The sequence below is a fragment of the Propithecus coquereli genome, unplaced genomic scaffold, assembly GCF_000956105.1.
Source record: "Propithecus coquereli isolate 6110/MARCELLA unplaced genomic scaffold, Pcoq_1.0 Scaffold328, whole genome shotgun sequence".
Classification (NCBI taxonomy): domain Eukaryota; kingdom Metazoa; phylum Chordata; class Mammalia; order Primates; family Indriidae; genus Propithecus; species Propithecus coquereli.
This window is the reverse complement of record NW_012148930.1, coordinates 3,131,884-3,156,519: the sequence shown is the minus strand read 5'-3', so window position 1 is coordinate 3,156,519 and position 24,636 is coordinate 3,131,884. Positions and strand designations below refer to the sequence as shown.

The 24,636-nt window shown below is 36.5% G+C and overlaps 1 protein-coding gene across 3 annotated transcripts; it reads right to left on the bottom strand.

The window, feature by feature from the left end:
* Positions 1 to 1,212: 1,212 nt before the first annotated feature.
* F13B (coagulation factor XIII, B polypeptide) lies at positions 1,213 to 24,636 on the bottom strand. 3 transcript variants are annotated; one of them, XM_012650446.1, is made up of 12 exons: positions 24,528 to 24,636; positions 19,882 to 20,082; positions 18,712 to 18,897; positions 17,819 to 17,995; positions 17,264 to 17,440; positions 14,853 to 15,032; positions 14,586 to 14,771; positions 13,286 to 13,471; positions 10,298 to 10,498; positions 9,156 to 9,338; positions 2,768 to 2,981; positions 1,213 to 1,594 (listed from the first exon to the last, which is right to left on the bottom strand). In XM_012650446.1, exons 1-12 carry the CDS (start codon positions 24,589 to 24,591, stop codon positions 1,561 to 1,563), a joined length of 1,989 nt encoding a protein of 662 aa, XP_012505900.1. In that variant the 5' UTR covers positions 24,592 to 24,636; the 3' UTR covers positions 1,213 to 1,560. The 3 variants fall into 3 exon arrangements, with proteins under 3 accessions (XP_012505900.1, XP_012505898.1, XP_012505901.1); XM_012650444.1 differs by having other exon boundaries at positions 14,586 to 15,032; XM_012650447.1 differs by lacking the exon at positions 14,586 to 14,771.

The window sequence follows — 24,636 nt, the reverse complement described above, 5'->3', positions numbered from 1 at the left end:
CTGTGGGAGCCCGAGCCGAGAAGCAGTTGCCCGTGTTAAACAGGGCAGGCCGTCCGCAGGTCCGAGGGATAGTGCTGGACAAACCACATTCATCATCCATGTGCTACGCCTGGCCCCTTAGGCATTTGCGTTTGCAACTGCTGATACATGTTTGTCTCCTCTACTAAACCGAACAGTTCCTTGTTTTGTGGGTTCCTTGAGATAATGAGGTGAATTTTAGTCATCTCTGAATTCGGCACTAGCATGTTTTCTGGGATATAGCAGGTGTTCAATAATGTTTTTTAATTGATTGATAAATTGATTTAAAAAAAGTAATATTTTCCTATTGATGCTTAATTTCAATCAAATTTCAATCGTGGGATCCTTGTGGAAACCTGCTATAGGAGATTAATTAAAATGATGAATATGAACTCAAGGACAGTCCTAAAATATACATGTTGAATATCGTATGAGTTAATATTTAATCCACAAAGTTAGGTCCAGCTGTGGCTTCATTTCCAGAAGAAGCTATTTCATAGCCCAGCAGTAGAGAATTGTGTAACAGCTTAGGGGTTTGAAGGATGTCATCATAATGGGATACTAAGATCTTGATTATAGGAACTGGATAGATTCTAGAGAGGAAAATTTGATGTGCTCGTACCAACAACCAGTCCTAATAGGGGCCCTGCCGTCTGGTCACCAGGTAGCGCTATCACATGCATTTACGAATGAGCTACAATAACAGTGAGAAGTAAAACCGTCACTTCAGATGGAAAAGTAACAATGCTGCTGTTTCAGGTTTCCAACAGACCTTGGTAACGCTGACACCGTCATTCTTTGGTGCTTGTGGGACCCACTGATTTCAGACTGTCATCTGCACAGTTCCAACAATCATCTGATCTGAAAACCATTACTTGGAAAGTGTAAAATACACTTCCCAAAAAAGGCCATTCTTTCTTTAATTGTGTTGCTTTAACAATATTTGAACATGTGAGTAGTTACTACCCCACAAACAATTTGATTATTCATTTTGTAGCAAATATTACGGTTAATTTTAAAAGTTCCTTACATTTAGAAGTGCTGAAGGGCAGTCTCTTCTGCATTTAATAAAGTGAATCATCTAACATAACACAGTTTCTTATCTCATGTGTGTTAGGTTCTTTAATAGACATAAACATCAAATTAAAAGCAACAAAAACTTTAATATTAATGCAGGTGATAATGAACGTGAATGTGACATTTTTGCACATGTAGCACATAGACAGTGACATAGTCCAGTCAACAGGCGTTAGAAAATGGAAATATTGTAATGTTTGGATTAATTTTTAACAGATGGAAGACACACAATAGAGATTAAGTTATATGTTAAATCATCCATAGAAATTTCCATAGAAATTAGGCAACTCTTTCTAACTTTTGTTTATAAATAAAGAAAATGTTCAGCCCAAACAATTCAGATTCATATACTCAAGCAAGGAAAAATTTAAAGGTTTTTAACTCAACATATTTCTTCTAAAAAGTATGTTTTATAAGGGATTTTATGATATGTTGAAATACCAGTGCTCTTTCAGCCATTCAATTCTATGTCCTTAAGTGTTCTTGGTAAGACAGAATCCTTGATGAGAAAGATAGAGAAAAAGAGATTTTTTTAAATAAGCATCAATTCTGGTCAAGTATTTATTACACTCTTCGCCCTTCAACATTTCATATAATGAGTCATTGTTTTAATTAAGTATTAATAAGAGCAAGTAACTCTCTTGGTGGATAATACCATCAGTTTCCTTTTAAAGGCTCAATATCATTTACTACACTAACACCATTTTTAACTTTTTTTTTTCTAAGTTATTTACTCCTTTTTCTCTTGGAAATGAAAATCCATGCTATACTAAAACATTTAAATAGCAATAAAACTTTTCCACCCTGATTTTACCACAATTAAAAATAAAAATAAATTTTTTTTCACCAGTGTGTCTCATGAATTTTTTTCTAGAGTGTTCAAAGTATCTAAAAAGTTGAAATGTAGTTCATATAGTTTATTGTTTGCAATTACTAGAACAGGACCACACGCACTTTGCCATTGGTTATTATTTTAATATTCTCAATTGAACACAAAATATAATTTCCATTTTATATAATATCTGCAAAAGTGTCAAAATTCTGATCCTGTAAAATGGTTTACATCATATTATTGTACCCTTTTAATATTCCTCCAAGAAAAGAACAAGATTATTTTCCATAAGTACTAGAAAATGTATTTTTTAAATTGTCATGTGAGGAAACACTTCAGTGATTCTCAATAGTTATATACAAATGTGGTCCTGAGAATAAATACTATAATTTTAATAATTATTATTAATATGCTCTTGTCTTAGTAGAATGGCTCATACAACTGTGTTTTCCAACTTTTATTAGTTATGCATGACCTTATACTGAGAAGTAGGAGAAAATGTAATTTTTTTTTCTTATCTCAGAACATACAGGTTAATTTTGCACATTTAAATATTGCACATATAAATTTATATATTTTTCCAATTGCCAAAGTGTCATGAATATCAAACGGCAAGCATTGCTTTGACTGAAGACAACACAGAAAACTTGTTGAATTAATTAATACTTCTTAGATTGTGTTTTTTTTAAAAAAAATGAAGAAAATATTATTCTTTTTCCTTTCCAATGACCATAGAGTAGGGGTGTTGTACAACATAACATTTCTGAAATTTATAGCATAAGGCATCTCGGATAACAATCTGACAAAAATTAACAGCTTTAGATGAAAGCCTCTTCTTACCTTTCTCTTGGAACACATCTCGGGTATTTTAACTGCCCTCTGTCACACTGCACTCTAAGTTCAGATTCAATAATATACGGCATAGCTATATAAGTATCTCTCTTACAAAGAAACTCAATATATTCCCCATGGAAAATATGTGGTCTATTGTCAAATTCCCATTTCAGGAGTAAATTATTCTTTTCCATTTCAACCGAAGATAACGTGCAAGGCTCTGGAGGGAGGGAATAAAAAGAAGAAAAGTATCTTGATCCATCTTGGTCCTAACAGGAATCATGATGAATTCAAAATTCCCAGGCATGTGAACGGCAAGGAAGTTAGCTAGAACTAACATGTGAGTCAGAAAATAAGTTCAAACCTCACAGAAAACTGTGCACCATTTATCTCTGTGGTCCTGGATGTGGAGAAAGGACATGTCCCGCCAGTCACTTAGTTTTATGCCGTTAGGTTTTTCAAAGATAGCAAACAAAAAATAAAGGTGTTTTTCAGGAGCACTGGCCGTTACTAATGGTCATCGAAACAATGTTCTTTTCCGTTTTTCTTCCTCATAAAGCTCAAATAAAATACTCACAAGACAAATCATTAATTGCTGGATAGATAATATTTTATGGAAACGTAGCCACAAGCTAGATTCTTGACATTGAACCAAACTCTATAAACTGACGCCATACAAAGTGGTTCACAGTTTCCTATCTTTTAAATTTCTAATTAAGGAATATCAGGATTGGATTAGGATGTTTTAAATTCTAAGCATGGACAGTATTATAATTGTGTCCTTTCCCATATGTATTAATACAAACAAAACAAAAACCTAAGATATGCATTAGGATACCCAACAAAGCTTTTCGATTTTTTCCCATGATAAAAATATTGATTTTTTAAAATCATCAAATTATTTAAGAAAATGGGATTTCTCATGTTCTTATTTGCCTCCTGGATAACATAGCATTAAGGAGTAACTTCCAGAATAGGTAAAAAGTCCAGAATTGCGAATACAGCATATCAATCTCATATATACACCTGTAATACCTTAACAAACTTATTTACAGTCGTCTCCCCTTGTCCATGAGGGATACATTCCAAGACCCCCAGTGGATGCCTAAAACCACAGATAGCACCAAACCCTGTTGCCATCGGTCAGAACGTCTTCTGCCCACAGTTGTAATGCCTCTTCCGTCCTCACTAAGCATTTATCCTGCTCTGTGCAGTTTGAGGTGGGACAACAAAACCAGCATGGATTTCTATTTCCTTCTTCACAACTTCATGCATACAAGATTCATTCTTACTGTGGATCTTAGCAACCTCAGAATAGGCTTATTTTTCTTTTCCTATTAAGTCAAGAACTTTCACCTTTTCACTTAAAGAAAGTACTTTGTGGCTTCTTTTTGGCATCTCTGGGGTGGTAAGGAGAGGATGGCAACAGGATTCCATTATGCTATTCAGAACAGCACACAATTTAAAACTTATGAGTTGTTTATCCCTGAAATTTTCCATTTAGTATTTTCAAACTGCAGTTGACAATGAGTAACCGAAACCACAGAAAGTGAAACTACAGATGAGAGGGGACTACTGTGTTAAGTTATTTTTCAAGTATTCATTAAGTGCCTATGCATAAAATGTTATGCTAGAATTGCTACAGACAATAAAAATGAACAAGAATTATTAGAAAGACTCCTTAGAATCTCTAAAGTCACCAGAAAATAGTTTCGAAAACGAGTACAAATAGTACTACAATTTAGAATGCCGTTGTTCTACGAAACATGGGATTTTTATTAAAACAAATTTAAAAATTGATTCATAGACCTTATGCTTTCAGCTATAACGGAGTAGCTTATCTCCGAGCAGCACTTCTACTAAGAACTAGAAAATCTGAAAAACAGACAAAAAAGCAAGTATTTCAAAATATCAGAGAACCTCCGAGGCAGTCAAGGAGCTAAGGTTCTGGGAAAAGTTTGCTCAGATGAATTCAATATCCAATGTGCCGTTTTCCTCTTGGGGTGTTTGTTGATCCTCAGCCTGAGCTGAGAGGCTAGACAGAGAACAGGCAGCAACAGGCACAGGGCCAGGAGAGCTTCTGAAAATCTCACAGGGTTGAGGGCAGGAAAATGGGAGTTGGGCTCTGGCCAAGACAGCCAGGACTTGAGAAATAAAGAACTCGGGGATGGGAGGTGTCGAGAAATGAGCTTGATACCCCGCACTGGCTTCTCCCTTGAGGTATTTGTCTATTCTTGACTTATGCAGAGGGAGAGGAAGAAGATCCAAGCAGGAAGTGAATAAACAGCTACTCTGGGCGTTTGGCAGATTCCCGATACCAGAGCCAACCTGGGAGGAGGAGCTTTGGTACCCACTGCACACTCTCAGTAAAGAGCCCTGGAGGTTACTTTCTATGCCTAAGGGCAAATGAAGTTCTGAAAATAAACTTAGAGAGAGCTTCATTTCGAATTGGATTGACACCAACTGGTCTTATCCTAACTTTCAGCCAGAGGGTGGGGTGAGTATTCTTTGGTGTAAGATGACATCACCCCAAGCTCCTAAATTTTTTCATACGTAATATTTGATATTCAATCAACTGTTAACAGAAATAGCAAGAAATAGTGTTAGAAAACAGAAACAGGCCTACAGGATGATCCAGGGATATTGGAGTTTGCAGACAGGACTTAATGATAAGTAAGATTACTATGGTCGAGAAATCAGTGTTAAGATGGAGTCTTTCATCAGACAACTCAAATCTACGAAAAAGAAAAAAGTATGAAGTGGAAATTCTAGAAATGCAAAAATAATAGCCGAAATTGAGAACTCAATAGATGAGTTTAAAGCAGATTGGACGCATCTAAAGAGAGAATTACTAAACTGGAAGAAAATTACCAAAACAAAGATATGATAGAAGGAGAAAATTACCAAAAAATTAGTAAAAATTACTAAACTGAAATAAAGAGGAGATAAAGAGAGAAAATACAGTTTTAAAGAGACAAAGACATAGCAGAAGATATAATATGTGTATTATGGTATCACAGAAAGAGTGAAGAGAGAGAATGTAACTAAAGTAACATTTGAAAAGATATTAGCCAAACATTTTAAAACTTATAAAAGACATCAAGCACATCAAGATTCAAGGAATGCTACTAACTTGAATTAGTATGAATAAAATGTACAATGAAACCCATATCTGGGCCAAAATAAATACTCTGCTGATAACAAAAGCAAAGAGAAATCTGAAAAACTGCAGAGAACAAAAAGATACATTACCTTCAAAGAAGTATCATTAGGAATGGCATTTGACTATTTAACAAAAATGATAAAAACCAGAAAAGGATGAAATGACATATTTTAAGGCACTGAAAGAAAATAAGGACCAATCAAAATCCTATATCAGGTAAAAATATCTTTCAAAAATGAAGGAAAATAAAAATACTTGCAGACTAACAAAAACTGAGAAGATAATAAAGAAATAATTGTTTTCAGGCATAAGTAAAATTTTTATTTTTATTTTTATTTTTTTATCAGCAGGTAGACCAGTAATAAGTAAAATTATCCTAATGAGAAACAGAGAAAACAGGAGAAGATGAGGAGCAAACGCATTGATAAATTTGTAGGTACATCTAAAAGAATATCGTTAGACAAAACAATAAAGTTAATAATATCTTTGAAATAAATTATATGTAGAATTAAAATGCATGAGACAATAATACAAAAAATGGGAAGGGTAAATAAAGTCAGTGTTCTAAGGCCCCAGAAAAGTGGTAAAAGTATTAATTTATATTGGATTGTATAGATCGAGATTGGATTGTATAATCTCTACGATGACAGTTAATGGAAAGCTAAAGGAAAGTATAATTAACAAGCTAACAGAGAATGAAATATCATAACAAAAAAATCAATTTGTCCATAAGAAAGTAAAAACAGTTTAAAGAGAGAAAATAAAGAATATAGAACAGATAGGATATCCATTTAGTATAGTAAGATGGTGATTAGACCCAGATATACCAGTAATTATATTAATATGTAAATAGACTAAATAATCCTTTATAAAGAAAAAAATTATCAGATTGAAAAAGTATATTTTTAAATAAATTAAGTATATATTGCTTATGAGAGATGTACATTAAAGGTAAGAACCCAGAAGGTTGAAAGTTAAGTGATGAAAAATTGTATACAATTGTATGTGTAAATTCTTGTCAAAAGCCCTCAGGTGCAGCTAAAGGAGACTTCAAGGAAAAAAACCAAACAAAGCATTACTGTAGATAAACAAGGGCTCTTTTAAAATTATACGGTGCCAACACGCCAGGACTTAACATGTTTCAATTTGTGTGAACCTAATAATAGCATCGAAACACAAAAGCAAAAACTGACAGAACTAAAATAAGAAATGTTTTAAAATTCCAAGTCAGACTTTAACACATATCTCGTGGTAACTGATAGAAAACCAATCATAAATCAGTACAGCTATGGATGAACTTAAACATTGAAAACAAAATTTAATCCAATTGACATATATACAACAACAGTGAGCCCAACAATGACAAAGTTAATTTTGTTCAAGTACAAAAGAACATTTACCTAAAGCAAATACTTGCTTGTTATAAATCAAGTATCAATGAATTTGAAAGTACAGATATAATTCAAAGTGTGTCTCAGTGGAATTAAACTAGAAAACAGTAACCAAAAGAAAACCAGAATATTTGGAACCTAAAAAGAAACTTTTAAATGATTCAGAGCACACAGGAAATATCAAAATGGATATTATAAAAATTTTTAACCGAATGATAATAAAATCCAAAATATAAAAATGTGTTGGATGAAGTTAAAGTTGTGCTCAGAGGGAAATTTGCATCCTAAAATTCATGTGTTAGAAAAAATATAAAAGCTGAAAATCAGTATGTATCCATCTAAACAAGCTAGAAAAAGAGTAATAAAATAAATCCAAGAAAGTAAAAGAGAGAAAATAATAAAGATAAGAGCATAAATTAATGAAATAGAGAGCAACATTTGGTAAAAGAATCAACAAATGCAAATGTTGGTTGTTTGAAAAGTCTAATAAAATGTAGAGACCTTACCTTAGCAAGATATGTCGAGGAATACAGGGAAACATGTTAATAGAAGTAATAACAAAAGATACATCACCACAAACAGTAAAAAGAGGCTAAGAGAATATCATAAACCATGTCAATGAATTTGACAATTTAGATGTAAGGGACAAATTCCAAGAAACCACACCCTACCAAAACTGACAGAGGAGATAATAACCTAACAACTATTAGACAAATTAAAACTGTCAATTTGTCTTTCCACAAAGAAAATTCAGGATTAAGGTGGCTTCTCTAGCAGACTCTTAAAATTAATAGCACCAGTCTTACACAAATTCCAGAGAAACGAAAAAGAGGGAATACTTCCCAATTCATATGAGGTGAGCATAAACTTTATACTAAACCTGAAAGGAAACTAAAAGACCAATCTTTCTCATGAAAACAGATACAAAACTCCTAAGTAAAATATTAGCAAATAAAATCCAACAATATACAAGAAGCATAATTCATCACAACCATGTGGGATTTCTATGGAAATACAATTATGCTTTCACGTTTGCAAAGAAACTATATAGTTTACTAAATTTGCAGGGAAAACACAAAAGTAATAATCATACAATTATTTGAACAGATATTGCTAAAATTACACACCTGTTGATGATTCTTAAAAATACTCTGAGCAAAATAGAAAGAGAAGCTTTCTATATCTTTAACTTGATTTTATTAAAAGTCTGACGCTGCACTTAGAGGTGAATTATTGAAAGTTTTACTTATGAGATTGGGAAACAAAGATATCCACTACCTCTTCCATTCAACATTGTCCAAGCCAGTGAAATAAGATAAGAAAGAGAAAGAAAAGTCAGAATTGGAAACAAAGAAATACTTTCTTATTGTTTATAGATATGCTATTTAATGCTTCTGAGGGCCTTGGTAAGTGTCGTTACTTGTATTAGGAAGCGTTAACATAAAGGTATTAACTTGCTTCATCTTTCCATATTGAGGTGGCCATTGCTATCTTTGTTCCCCAACTGCACTGATGTTTTCTGTTGTAGTACCAATCATATTAAATAAAAATTGTTAACATGTTTACCCACACCACTGTGGTTTATTCATCTTATAGGCCCATACCAAATGAGTACCTGAGACATGATTTGCACTTAATAAATACTTATTACAGCAAACTGGACTATAGTTATTTATGATCTAAAAGAAAGACTAGAAACCAGTGATTAAATAGGCACACTAATAAAATAACACAAATGCAGTAAATTAAGCATATTAGTGTTATGTTAATGAAAAAATGACAGACGTTAAAAATACATAGTTTTACTTTATTAAATAGAGGCATATTTAGTAGTACATACCTAAACACGCTGGTGGTGTGGTCCACACTCCCTCTAAACAATAGGCCTCCTTAGACCCTTGTAGGAAATGGTGATCAAAACATTTGTATTCTACTGAAGAACCATTTTCATAGGTTTCTACTATTGAACTAATTATGACTCCATTTTTAATAAGTGGAGGAGATGCACACCTTCCTTTAGATTCTGCAAAAATAAATTTTAAAGTATATAATGAATTGCTATAATGAGCATGCGGTGCTTTTATAATTGCTACAGAGATAAAATGAGCTATTTTATGCAAAGGCGTTTTTTAGGCAGTTCTCAAATAATTTTTAAATATTGGAAATATTTTTGCAATATCATACCATAAAATTTATTTTTACAATTAGAATCCCATGTTCTAATATTCAAATACTTATTTAAAACTATCAAAGTATTAAAAATTGTGATTTTTATTTTTCCCTTTTTATCTAGCCGAAAGTGAAAGTGTATGAGATTTCTCTTGAACCCATGCTTTCCGTATGTATTGCCTCCCTTTTTTTCTTATTAAGAGTAATGATTCTGGCCACACCTGTAATCCTAGCACTCTGGGAGGCCAAGGTGGGAGGAGGACTGCTTGAGCTCAGGAGTTCCAGATCAGCCTGAGCAAGAGCATGACCCCCATCTCTACTAAAAATAAAAAAATTAGCCAAGGGTTGCGGCATGCACCCGTAGTCCCAGCTACTCCAGAGGCTGAGGCAAGAGGACAACTTGAGCCCAGGAGTTTGAGGTTGCAGTGAGCTGTGATGATGTATCTACACTCTATTCGATACAGCAGAGTGAGACTCTGTCTCAAAAAAAAAAAAAAAAGTAATAGTTCCTGAATCCGGGCAGTACAAAAAGTCTCTCACACTGTGCATCAAGCCCTTTTCCGAGACAATGCTCCCCAGCAGTCCCCAAGTAAAGTGATGTTTTACAATGTTGTCAAATGCTCACGTGAGTGTGATCAGTTCTCTGATGGTCTGGTGGCATTTATAAAACCTCTTGATTTTTTCCCTTCATAAAATCGACTTACTAGAATTAAAAGATGTCAGCATAGTCCTTCTATCTAGGTATATAAACTTTCAACCCAGGTGGCAGACATTGATGAAGTAAGAAATTATCAGAAAGCACCATTGTTTTACCTTTTCTAATACATAAAGGATATTTCACTTCTCCTCTATTGCACTGCACAGATAACTCGGACGGTGGAGTGGATGGAGCTAAGGCAAACCCCTGTTTACAGGCAAAATCTATTAAATCTCCATGTAAGACTTTTCCCTCGTATTTCCACTTCATCTCTATGTTGTTTCTGTTCATGAAATCCACATTAACAGTACAGGGCTCTGAAAACAAAATGCCATTTTAAATTCTTTACTCATCTGACAAACATAAAAGTGATATATTTTTAAAATAAAAATTATGAAAGACATCAAAAGCAATATTTTATATTGGACATTTATCATTACTAAAGCTTCTCACATATATAAGAAAATATATGCTTTATTACTATCAAATAAATTTATACATTTCTTATGGTCTTCAGTATGTCATAATTTAAAACCACTTATTTTGAAACATTAAAAATATTGTTTAAGGCCACTATCCAGTTAGATTAATGATTTTCTTTCCATAAAATAAAAACTTTGAATTAGAAAATATATTTATTGTGCATAGAAAACCTGCCACTCAATAAATAATAATTAATAAAACGAAGACACTTGTCCTCACGGAGCTTACCTTGTCCTAACGGAGCTTACCCACAGTAAATAATTAATATAATAAATACATGAATTTTATAATTTTTTGTCATCTTTAAACTACAGCATACGATAAATTAGATGAAAAAAAGACTGGGCTGGGCGTGGTGGTTCACTCCTGTAATCCTAGCACTCTGGGAGGCTGAGGCAGGAAGATCACTTGAGCTCAGCAATTTGAGACCAGCCTGAGCAAGGACATCTCTTGCTCTTGTTGTCTCTACTGAAAATAGGACAAATTAGCTGGTCACGGTGGCACATGCCTGTAGTCCCAGCTACTCGGGAGGCTGAGCGGGGAGGATCGCTTGAGCCTGGGAGTTTGAGGTTGCTGTGAGCTATGATCACACCACTGCACTCCAGCCTGGGCAACAGAGAGAGGCTCTGTCCAAAAAAAAAAAAAAAAAAAGAAGGAAAAGAAAAAAAGAGTAGTGAATGGGAGATGCTATCAAAAGGGCTGGGGGAAGGGAGGTTGCACTTTAAGGTGATGGGAATAGGCCTAAATAAGAAGTGATACTTGCACAAAAACTTGAAGAAGGTTGAGGAGGGAGCCATGACATTTTCTGATGGAAGAGCGTTCTAGGCAGAGGGAACAACCAGTGCAAAGACACTGAGGTTAGCACGTGCTTAGCTTGTTTGAGGAAGAACAAAGAGACCAGAGTGCCTAGAGTAGAGTGAGAGCAGGGAAGACGAGTAGGGAGAGGTTAGAGAGATTTATAATGTCTGGACTGATAATTCACAGATGGAAAATTCTATGCCATATCACACTGTTGTCCAGATTTGTCCTTCAGATTTCAATGGATAAGCGAGAGGCACTGAGGACAGTGATGGATCTTCACTCAGTATTTGCTTTGATTCCTTAGCACCATGCCTGACTGCTCGAGACAATCATTCCAGATACAGAATAAAATATTTCTTTAAACCTCGTTATTCCTTATGAGGTTGTTTCATTACTAGCTTTTCCATTAATATTTTAATCCAGTCTCTATCCTCAGAGATTCCTGTATTTCCATTCAATGCAATTTCAATCACACCATCAAAAACTTAATATCAAACACACGAAAACGTGAGAGCAATAGAAAATTTACAGGTGCAAATGTATCTGGATTTGAATGGGAACAGCACTTACATTGTGGCAGAAGCCACAAATGAAAGGTTGAAAGAGCTCAAGATCTAAGACTTGAGCTCTTTGAAAACTTTAAAATTTATGTATACTTAAAAACATCCTAAATAAAAAGAAAAAGAAAATTAAAAAATAGTTATAACATACATGATTCTGAAGTGTATAATATAATTTATATAGATATAGATCTTATGAATATGAAAAATGATTAAACTATGAACAATCAACTCATGAATAAACTGTAGCCACTAGAAAATTGAAAATGCACAACTAATACTTAAATAAATCAAATAAATGCTTACTGAATTAATAAAAAACATCAACATTAAAGTATTTAAAGTTGACAAAGATTAAGACAACTACTACTTTAATCTATTTATGGTAGGGTCAAAAACCAGAATAAACTCTGATAATTTTACAATTAATAGAAAAAAATTAAAATTCTAAATCTCATGATCTGGAAGTTCTGCTTCAGAAAATCTGAAAAATAATAAGAAAATAAAACGTGGACAAAATAAATATAGTTAATTTTTAATAAAAAATAAAGGCTTTAAAATGAATAAGTATTTAGTTACAAAATGTACTGTTTGGAATATAAAAAGGTTGAACACTAAACATCCATCAATAAAGTGATTAGGTTAATTACAGTGTATCTGCATTATGGAATACTATGCAGCCATGAAAATATATAGCAGAAGTATAACGAATCACATTTATAATATATTTTATGTAACAAAAACCGAGATATATAACCTCTGCAGGGTATGATGGCATGTTCATGGAGTATGTGTGTGTGGGCAGAGAAGGTATTAGCAATAGGCTTTACCAGGAAGAACTGGCTTGATTATTCTTTTCTCCAAATACATTCTGAAGGTGGTACAAGCAGACACACTGAGGGACACGTTAGGGGGGACATTTCAGTGAGGAGAAAGACAACACAAAAAGTAACTGGTCACAAAAATGTGACCATGTTATAGATGATGCCACTGCTGAATTGCACACTTAAAATGGTTAAAATGTTAAATTGTATGTTATGTATATTTTAACACAATAAAATGTAATGGGGTAGGAGCTAAAGCAATCCTAGACACTAAGATATTAGAGATTTTCTACTTTGAAGAGATGAGAGGAGAAAACACTTAGAAAAAAAAGATTCTTAAAAAGTCATCATTTCCATGCTATAAAACATTGTAAGAAAAATCACACAAAAATAAAAGTGTAGCAGGAAAAGATATTGAGTGTGTTCTCTCTCTTACCCAAGCAAACAGGCGGCGGGGAGGACCATTTTCCTTGATCACAATGCGATGTTTTCGCCCCTCTCAGTATGTAGTATTCGTTGCATCTGTATTCCACCGAGGACCCTGCTGTGTAGTTTGCCAGCAACCCATCCACGACAGCTCCATTTATTATATCAGGTGGAGGCTTACAGTTCTCATTGTTTTCTAAGAAAAGAGGTTGTTTTAAAATTAATATGAGCTCATAACAATATAATGATAGAATATAATTATGCATACTATAGTATCTCAATATTTGTGCTATATAATTTAGGACAATTGATTTCTAAATTCACCAGAAATGAGAGAAATGTTATTCAGCTTAAACATTTTAAAAATCTGCTAAGCAAGAATAAACGGCAAACGTTTTGCCTAAGAACAAGTTATGCACATACTTTCTCTTTTCTTGATGGTGAAGGAATTAAGATATATTAATAGATATTCTTAAAATCTATAGAAAGGGAAACTATGTTCTTCAACCTAGAGCTTATGGTCAAGTCTAAAACTTGGCATTAACCACTTTTATTTTCTTCCTTCTCTTTCCTCTTCATCTCAGGTCTCCATCAACCCATGGATGAAATATCCGTCTTTTCTCTCTCTCTGTTTAATATCTTTCTCTTACGTGACTAATTTCTTTAGCATCCTTCGTAACTTTCGTCTTGTGCAATAAATATCCTAGATGAACACATCTGCGGAAATCACTCTAATCTGGTCAGGAAATGAGAAGGATGGCAGGAAGCGTAGCACTTGGGAGTGACAGTGCAGCCTGGTGGTTTTCTTCAGTGAAACGAAAGACCAGGGACCTGTCTCAGAGGGTGTAGGGTCAGAAGGGCCAGCGCAAACTGACAGCAGGGCTGACTCAGCGTCAGGGACAGAGAAAGGTGCCTGTGCTCTAGCACTCTCCATCCTTTGCGGGGCACAGAGGGAGAAGAGGTATTAGCAGGCCATGCTCACGGCCAGTCACTCAACCCAGCACTTTCCTTACGCCTCTAACGAAGCTCATCGCCACTGAAGCGCTGTCAGGTAAGGCTGGCAGGTGAGACAGCAGCGCCTCCCACTAACGCATTCAAATAGGTTTTTTTTCTAATTTGCAAATTCTTTACATCGGCTGAAATCCTACAGGTGGCTCCAAACACACAAGAAAGGGCAGGGCGGGCGCAGTGGCAGCGTGTTTCTGGCTCCCCTGAGCTGCGGTCTCTTGCAGTGAGTGTGCGGACTCAATGCCCGCAACGAGCAATGGGCACCCAGGCTTAGCGGCTGGCGACACGCGCCGCGCACGCACCGACACACTCGGGGGGCAGCGTCCACTGTCCTCGGAGGCACGTTATCGCACTGGGCCCGCGGAGGCGGTGGCCGGGCTCGCATCTGTAGGTCACCGTGTCCCCGTCGCGGTGGGTCTCGGAGCGCGGGCCCGCTGCGCCGTTCCGGATGGCGGGCGGGGCCTGGCAGGCGGTGCTCTGCTCTCCCTCTGCAAGGGCGCGGCCAAGAGAAGAGACCGTCAGCCGCGCGCGGTGGCGGCGCGGGGGGGCTCGTTCGAGGGGTGACTGACCGATGCACCTGGGAGGGTCCGCCCACTTTCCGCGTTCGCAGCGTATTTCCGCAGAGCCCTGGATCTCGAAGCCGGGCTCACATTCTACGCGAACTGTTTCTCCCTGACGGTAAGTTGTTGAATGCGTTTGGACTCTGGAGTTCAGAGGCAGAGGTGGGGGCGGGCATCGGTTTCTTCTTCCTTATGGAAAAATATCAGCATATTCAGTCAGATAACTACAAAAAATGATAAAGACTTGATAGCAGTGGTCACGGTGCCAAGCACCGTGGAAGGATGGCAGACAGATTCTAGGAGCACCGCTCGGTCCCCTCCCCCTGAGGGTCCCCTCCTGTCCGTGAGTGGGACCCGGGCCCTGCCTCCGGCCCACAGAACACAGCAAGGACGATGCATCTGTACGTGACCATGCACAGGGCGATGCACCCGACCTGTGCCGCCACTCCTGCCGAGAGACTTTCCCTCCCTGATGGTTCTGAAGAAGCACCTGCCCCCCTGGGAGCTTCTGCATGGGGAGGCCACAGGCCAGGGGCAGAGGCTGCCCCCAGCCAACACCAGCAGGAAACTGAGGCTCTGGGTCCAGCAGCCACAAAGCACTGAATGCTGTCAACGACCACAGTGAGCTGGGAAGGAGATCGTGGCCACTTATAAGCCTCCGATGACACTTTGGTGGCAGTTTTGTTAGACAATGATGCAGAGGAGGCCACTATACTATGCCCAGACTCCCGACCTACAAAAGCTGTGAAATTGTACTTGTGGGTTGTTTTGAGCTGCTGAGTCTCCGTAACATTGTTAGGCACCAGCAGAAAACGAAAGCAGCAAGCATTTTACATTCATTGTCTTATGAGTCATTTGGTCCTAAAATAACTTTACTAAGCAGGAGCTATCATTCTCTCCTGTTACAGATAAGGAAACTAAAACGTATGAGTGAATCAGTAGCAGGTGGGGGATCTGTTCTTGAATCCGTATCTGCCGGAATTAAAATCTCCTGTTCTAAAATACTGGCTGTGTTAGTTTCCTCCTGCTGCTGTGACAGGTTGTCACAATTTAGTGGCTTAAAACAACACAGATTTATTCTCCTCTCAAGGCCAAAAGTCAAAAATCGGTCTCACTGGGCTAACGTCGAGGTGTCGGGAGGCTCTGGGGGAGCATCGGCTGCTCTGCCTTTTCCAGCTCCTGGAAGCTGCCTTGTTCCCAGGCTGACGGCCCCTTCCTCCCGTCACTCCCACCTGCTGCTCCCATCGTCACGTCTCGCTTTGGCTCCCTTTCTTAAGGACATCTGTGATCACAGTTAGGATCAAGTGGACAATCCCAGATAATACTCCTGCCTCACAATGTTTAACTGCAAAGTTCCTGTTGCCACATAAGGTAACACTTACTGATGCGGGAGATTAGGATATGATATCTTTGGGGAGAAGGGGGATCGTCCTTCTGATTACACTGCGTCTCCTGCGTGTAATGACTGTTTACTAGAGCAGGTAACAGGCATGTTGGTATGTTGGCGAATTTGGAGGGAAGAGGGGCTGAGTAATAGGTGTGAGATAGGTCTGCCGCTTATTTTTGGAATAATATGCTACAGAAAAATTGCTCACAATCTTCCTGTCTGCTGTTACACCAAGACTGTTGAGCAGGACTGGAAAGTCACGAAGCCATTAAGTGAGTTCAGTGCATTTAGGGAATTAAGAGAGTTCCAGGCAATGCTGGCACACCCCGGTCTGCTCCCTCTCTCACTCCTCCTAGCAGCTGTTTCACTGGTCCTGCTCTCTTCCCAGTTCCACTTCCATGTCTCACCTGCCTGTCAGTCCTGACGTTATATCCTGTATCACACACAAAAGCCCTTTGCCTCTCTCCCCGTCCTCCCCATCCTCAAACTCCTATTTATCTTTTAAGGTCCAGTTCAAATATCACCCATCACCTCTGTGAATGTTATTCCACAACATACCAATCAGAATCTCTGACGTTTATTCAAGCACTTAGCACCCGATTTCATTAAACCGTTTGCCACACCATAGCAGCTGTTTTTTCTCATCTGTTCCTCTGCTAGACTAGGACCTTCTTCACACTATACGGTTGGCGTGTTTGAGTTGGTGTCTTCTAACGACCAATCATACCACCTGCTTGAATACATCCAGCGACAGAAATGTGACTACAGCGATTACATGTTTGGGTAGCTTTTACTAGATGACCTCGTTTTCAGTTTTCACTTGTGGGGAATATGCCTCTGCTTTTTCTGCTCTCCATCGGGCTATTTTAGAGATTGAATTCTCACATCAGGAAACTTGCGGCCAATTAAGAGAAAGTGTCCTCACAAACTACCGGATTAGGGTAATTGGGTCTAGTTACTTCCAGAGCTCTTAGAGAATAAAGCTGACAAAGACGTGATATTCTATTTGTGAGTGTGAAATTTAAACATTTACCTTCACATGCAGGCGATTCTGGGTACCAACCAAAATTATAGCACTGAATTAAATCAGATCCACTTAGATAATAATTTTCATGACAGAAAAACTGTACTACATCTCCTTCTTCATAGGTTTGCTTTACAGGATGAAAATAACCATTTTCTATTAATCTCAAAGAAGAGCACTTTAGTTCTAAAAATGAAAGAATGGATAAAAATGTAAAGACAATTATTTTTTCTGCTAGAACAAAATTTACTTAGTACTTACATGCCATATCTAGAGTAGAAACTAATACAATTTGCCATATTTGTTTTAAAGAATAAAAGCTTATGAATTCATTGTATATATTAAATATCATTAAGCTTATTCTAATTTAATTCTGTGAGCTAAAATGAATTTTTCCAACTTGAGAGCTTTAAATGATCAAAGGCTACTATCAACATAATGAAAACCAGAAGCAAAAAAAAAAAGTATGAAAAATGGAACATAATTAGCACGACAACTTATATACACTTCTGTATGAGACAGTTTTCAGAGTGAAGGGAGATTTTGTGCAGAAGGAGGACCTACTGGTGCACTGTGGCGTGAGAGACCATCCGGACGAGTGACACTCTGCCTCCTCCGCCGTCTTCCCTCCGGCTGTGTAGTAGCCGGTAGCACATTCGTACTGCACTCTCTCCTTCACTTTGAACGTTTTCTGTGTTGTAGAATAATTTCCATTATGTAATTCAGGGGCCAAACATGTTTCTAAAAACATTAAAGTCATTTATTTTATGAGCTCATAAAATTGTTAATGTCCTAGAATATTAAAAAGAAATCTCAAAATATATTTGAACTCAATCTTAAAACTACATGGCAGAATCAACCCCTGGCAAAACTGGAAAAGAGGCTCCTTGTGACCTAACTCTGCCAGTCTTCTATTCTTAAAATTCTAGTCCACCGCGCTTCCCCAAAGGCCGCCGTTCAACTGAGGGCTTGTGCAGTAGTGATGTTTTTGAATATGTGCTCTTTATGGAGTTGTACAACTTAAACAGCATACGACACATTAACCAAGTATGAATATTTGAACTATTGAATTGTTTTTAAGTATAGCTGACATTGGTTTACAATAATAATAAAATAATGTGCATGATCTTGAATTCTTCTGTAATAAAGGAAATAGTGATTTATAGATGTTGCAGAAAAAAGTTTATTAAAGTTCTTTGATTTTATTATATTCCAATTCTTTTTTATTAATATTAGTACAAAGTAGGAACTATTGGAGTAGGTGTGTTGTAAGGATTGAGAACCCTTGGATTAAGAAAACACGTAGCATTTGAGAAAAGCAATGCAATATCAACTTCCTGCATTTGCAGACGTCATGAAAAATAAATTATGTTAAATAAAAATACCTATCAACATAAGAAAGTACTAGCTCATCAGCTCTTATCTTCAGTTTTAGGAAATGACTCTTATGCTCATACCGTGTTCCTTCCTGCAGGCTGGTGGAGAAGACCACCCATCTGAGAGACACTGAACCACTTCTTCATCCTTCCCTCCAGCGGTTTTGTATCCTGAAGCACAACCATAGCGCATGTTCTCTTGAATTTTGTACACCACTTTTCCGTCAGGGAAGTAACCATTTTCCAGGTCAGGCTTTGTGCATTTTTCTATGGGGAAAAAATATTTATTTGCTTAACTTAATGGTAAAATTAAGCTTGTCCTTCACTAAGTTGTAAAATTAAGACTAAAGTATACTATTCTTAGCTGGAATATGAAGGCGAGAGAGAGAGAGAAGACATAATTTTCATTCCACAATTTCTTGATTTAACTTAATTTTGGAAATATCTGCATAAAGTTTTTCTGAAAATGGATTTGACCTTGACTTTCTTTGTATTTACTAATTTTAATCATGATAGTTGCTCCTACCACATCTACTTTTAGACATGTTTACTGGATATTTCACCCACAGTAACCACTGTAGCCAACTTCCTCTTCTAAATGAAACTGACTCAGCCAAAGCCCCTCACTCTGGAAAACGGAGCTTAGGATACTCTTAGCTCAAGAAAGGTCACTTGACCCAATGGAAGCCAATTGGTAGCCTGACGAGAGTATAGCCTGACATAAAATAATGAGACGAACCAATCGGATTACCTTCTCACAAATTTGAACTCAGAATGCAGATAAACACATCTTGCAATGGATATTATGAAAGAAGTTGGCACACTAAGGAGAGATGAGTCTTGCAAATGATAAAGCTCTAGAGCAGCAAGCTTGTCCTTCCTGAGGCCAGTGTCTTGAGCATTTTTCTGACTTTCCTATGCATAATTTTCCATGTAAGTTCCTCATTCTTTAAAGTAAATACCTTACATCTATGTCCCTTCCAATGTAATAAATAAAAATTTCAGTTGTGGCCCTATCCCCTTCATGGGGTATTATTAAAAACAAATGAAGAAAATAACATTTTAATGTCAAAGCATTATTTACAGAATTTCAAAGTATGCCTTTGTTTTGTAAAAAGACAGTTTACCAGTAATTTTGTCCTTCTCTACTAAAAAGGTTTAACCACTTTCCATATTTTATTCGACTCTTATTTTTATAAACTAATTTTTTTGAGTATTGCAGCCATCGTTGGACACATGCAGCTGACTTACTGAAGCACTTTGGGGCCGGAGACCAGCCTCCTGCCGTACATGTGGTTCGCTCTTCTTGTTTCCCAGTTTCAGTTGTATAACCAGCCAAGCAGAAAAACGACAATTTTTCGTCTATGCGCATTGGAAAGTAAAAACTTTTAAAAGGATAGTAATATTGGGCAATCCTTCCATTTTCCACATGAGGAAAACCACAGGGTTTCTCTGAAATGAGTAAATATCAAGCTGAAAATGGAAAAACACATCTAAGAGCATAAAATTTGTGATCAAGTGAAAATACTTTTTTTCATTAAAAGTTTTTGCAGACACTTCAACTAGTACTTAAATTTTTAAGTTGCTTCCGTGAGAATCCAAGCATTCCTGTTCTTTTTCAATCATAAAATGACTCTAAACAAATATCAGCTGGAATAAAACTGGGCAGGCTACTTTCTCAGGGGAACTTTCCCTGACTTTGTGAGAACAGCACTTTCTAATAGATATATAATGCAAGTTATATGTATAATTTAAAAATGTCTAATAATCACATTAATAAAAGTAAAAAGCAACATTTAAAGTTAATTTTAATAATAGATTTTATTTGACACAATATATTAAAAATATTTTACATTCTTTTTTTTCTCACCAACTCTCATACTACTATAAGTGAGAGAATAATTTGGTACAATCTCTATGAGAAAATACTTTTGCAATAGTTATAAAGGCAAAACATGTACATACCATATTACCCGACAAAAATGCATACATTTGTGCACCCAGAGACAAAGTAAAAGTATGATCATTGCAGCACTATTCATATAGCCCCAGATTGGAACCAATCTAAATACCCATTAATGGTAGAAAAGATAAACACATTTTAGACTATGCATACAATGGAACAATATATAGCAAAACAAATGAATGGTGAATCTCACAAACCTAACATTGAGTGAAAGAAGTCAGGCACACATGAGCTATTGTATACATTCCCATAGTTTTAAAAGAGGACAAACTAATCCATGATAATAGAATTCAGAAAGGTCACTTTTGGGGTTTATTGCCTTAGTGGGATGATTTAGGAGGTACCGTTAAGGTTCTATATCTTGATCTCAGTGGTGTAAAGTTTTACAAAAATTTATAGAACTTTATCTTATGATTTTTACATTTTTCTGTACATTAATGTCATACTCCAAACAAAACATTTATTTTAAAATCTATTTTTATATTGAAGATTTTAAAATCACAAAAATGCTTAAAAATAAGAAAACCTAAGAGTTGTGCTGGAAAGAAACAGTAGTCACGGGTGGAAGAGGCCGGGAGCCAGTGGGATTACTCTGGTTTCAGTGCCTGGGCTGATCACTGCTTACGATAATGCTTGCATGAAACATAAAGTAATAGCGGTGCCAGCCCAGGTCTGAGGGAAGTGGGCATGGAATGATGCATAAGAAAATTTCCAGCATAAGGCAGAGCAGAGGAGCAGACAAAAGAACCTGTGCAGAATAGTCCCCATTCCCTGAGATTTCTTTTCACTATTCTCCATATCAAAGCACTAGGAATTTACAATGAAGAAAAAAACATAGCTGTGCTACGTGAACACACAAGGAGGTTCCCCGAGGAGTGCAGGTGCTGGTCAGGGAGGGGCGGCAAACTCGTGGGCAATCCTAGGTTTGGCTTCAAAGACTCCCCGTCCCTCCACCACCAGGACAGGCACATCACCTGTCCAGGTAGCTGGAATGCCTCGGAGGATGAGGCATGAGAAAAATGAATGAATGAATGAATCCATGAGAAAAATTGATAAGAGTGCGAGGGGCTCCACCACAATAACAGAAAGTCAGCAAACTGGACGAGCAATACCAGCTGGAGCAAAATTAATGGAACAGAGAGATGGAGAACTTCAGACTTCGCAATGAATATCTTTAAGTAGACAAGGAAAGATACTGATAGTATAGATCAGGAATAAATGACTATAAAGAAGAAACAAGTAGAAATACTGAGTATGAAAATATAACAATTGATATAAATAACCCATTAAATGTAGAAAATAGAATGATTGTAACCAAAGAACTAGTAAGTACACTAAAATATAAAATTAAAAATTCCTGCTTTATGACATTAGAGCCCCTATGTAGCACAATTCCGGAGGCACTATTCACATTGCATAATTCAGAGGTGTGGGAAAAAAGCAGAAACCATAAGGCAAAATTTGATGACTTGATTATACCAAAATTTGGCTCATGCCTGTAATCCTAGCACTCTGGGAGGCCAAGGCGGGGAGGATGGCTTGAGGTCAGGAGTTCAAGACCAGCCTGAGCAGGAGCAAGACCCCGTCTCCACAAAAAATAGAAAACTTAGCTGGGTGTGGTGGTGTGCATCTGTAGTCCCAGCTACTTGGGAGGCTGAGGCAGGAGGATCGCTTGAGCCCAGGAGTTTGAGGTTGCAGTGAGCTGCTGCTGATGCCACTGCACTCTAGCCAGGGCGACAGAGCGAGACTCTGTCTCAAAAAAAAAAAAAAAAAATTGTGGCTGTCTTTCAATGAAAGTCATTGGCAATGAAACACACACATAGTAATGTTTTAGAAGAAGGAATTTGCAATGTCCAAAATTGGCAAGAAGTTAAAATTTATAGTCTACAAAGAATTTCCACAAATCAGCTATTAAAAAGCAAAAAGCAAAGGAAAATGCTAATCAGTTATAATAAATCACAGAAGTTTGAATATCTAAAAAAGTATATGAAGAGATGTATAAACATATTAGGAATCAGAGAGTGGAAAATAAATAAAAATGGCGTATCACTTTATGAACAGCTTGGCAAACAGTACAAAAATGGATGATATTAAGTGTTGGTAAGTGAGGATAATGGAAGCAACAAGTCGCATCCTCTGTTGGAGACTATATGCTGTGAAGTAGCCATTCTGCAAAAGTAGGATGTCACTACGCACAGAAATCAAGTACAAGAGTTGACCCGATAACCCCGCCTGTGAGTGAATGCAGGCTAAAGAAATTCTATAGAGAAATAAGGTGATTATATTATACTATTCATTTCAGAGTTATTTTTGGTTAAGAGAGAATTGGAGTAACTATGTGTCCATCATTGGAAGAGTGGATACATGAAACACTAGGCAGCAGTTAAAAGCAAAATAGTGTCAGCAACATGGAAATATATTTAAACAGTATGAAGTAAAATAAAACAATAAGAAGATAAACCCTACAGCAAGTTTCCATTTATGTGAATATAAAACACATACGCAGAACAAGACATATTTTATAAAAGTATTTGCATATTTAAGAACACATCAAAACATTATAGTGTGCCCCAGGAGAAATTGGATACATGATCGGGGATAAGGGGAGAAAATGTATAAATAAAGCAAGAGTGAAACCATTCATAGGCCAATAATGATTGCATACCACGAAATGAAAGGTGTAATTAATTCAGTTCTTGCCCCTGACGTTCCCAATGGGGTTGGAGAAAGCATGTGAAAATGAGATCATTGTCTCTGTCTTCAAGCAGCTTAGACTTTCTTGTTTGTATGAAATAAGACTGTAACCATAATTAGAAAATTAGCTAGAATATTACAATGTCTTCATGGTATAGATAATAGACAATTATATTAGCTGGTATTTCCCTATTTAGACACAAAAATAAATCAAAGGAAACTATTCATGCAAGAATTATCCTATTATAGAATCAAAAGTATCAAATAAGCTGACTTCTATTTATTTCACTTTCATAATTTTAATTGCGGGCCTTTTTTGGTAGAAAATTTGTAGTAAAGCATTCAATTAAAGGGCAATTATAACTTGTATATTTTCCCTTAACAAATTCTCTAAAATGTTTATTTCAGAAAAGCATTATTGCTGTGGTTTCCTAATTTGTATATTCACTCTTGCTGATGCTAAATGAGCTCCCTGGATTTTTAACCTTACAGCCTAATAATACTGTTATTGTTCCCAAATAACACACATTTGCACTGCCTACCTTTCACTCTCACACTAATCTTACACACTAGACAGTCTGGTTTTAAAGATATCTAATAGTTCGGGAGTCCATAGGTATTGATTTGTCTGGACAGTCCTAATTTACACCTGTTTTCCAAACGTAATTCTTAAGAGAGCACCCATTTTACTCTCAAAAGTGTCCCGTTTTGTATAATCATTTATATAGTCCTCCTACTAATCACTACTAATGACTCCAACCAAAGAATAACTGGGATAAAAATCAAAGTATCAAGAGTAGAAAATCTTGCTGATGATTTATGGTTATTTCTTTTTCAAATTTCCCACATTAAACTCTCTCCTTAAGAAAAGAGAACTTAAATTGTACAAGTTTTGTCAGTATTGGGAATGAAGCTAGAATTAAGGTTAACATATGAATGGCTATATTGTTAGCCTGAAAACCTTTTAGTATTTAGATCCTAGTCTCCTATGCTTCAAAACAGAGATTCAAAGGGTTTTCATTCTGTTTTGTTTTTCTGAGTTATGCTACTAAAAGAATAGTTTACCAGTTTTGCTCAAAGGAAAAGTTCTGTCTAAATATTATAACAAATAATCTTTATAAAAAGTATGTGTTATAAAATTGATATATCAAAATGAAAGGGTATATTAAAACTCAAGTTGCATGAATGTTTGAATCTCCATTTATAGAAAATAAAGGATATTAGGAATTAATTTTACCTTCTGCATAGAGTTCTCCTGGGATTATTAATATGATGATAAAAGCCAAGTTTTTCAACCTCATCTTCAGTGATGTGCTTCATAAAGATTTTAACAATTCTAAAGCACT

What these genes read in the sequence shown, in the direction of transcription:
- F13B (XM_012650444.1), bottom strand. Translation starts at nt 24,591, where the DNA reads ATGAGGTTGAAAAACTTGGCTTTTATCATCATATTAATAATCCCAGGA. An exon ending in AGGAGAACTCTATGCAGAAG is followed by an intron (nt 20,083 to 24,527) that starts GTAAAATTAATT and finishes TACTCATTTCAG; the next exon opens with AGAAACCCTGTGGTTTTCCT. An exon ending in CCCGCCGCCTGTTTGCTTGG is followed by an intron (nt 10,499 to 13,285) that starts GTAAGAGAGAGA and finishes TTTTGTTTTCAG; the next exon opens with AGCCCTGTACTGTTAATGTG.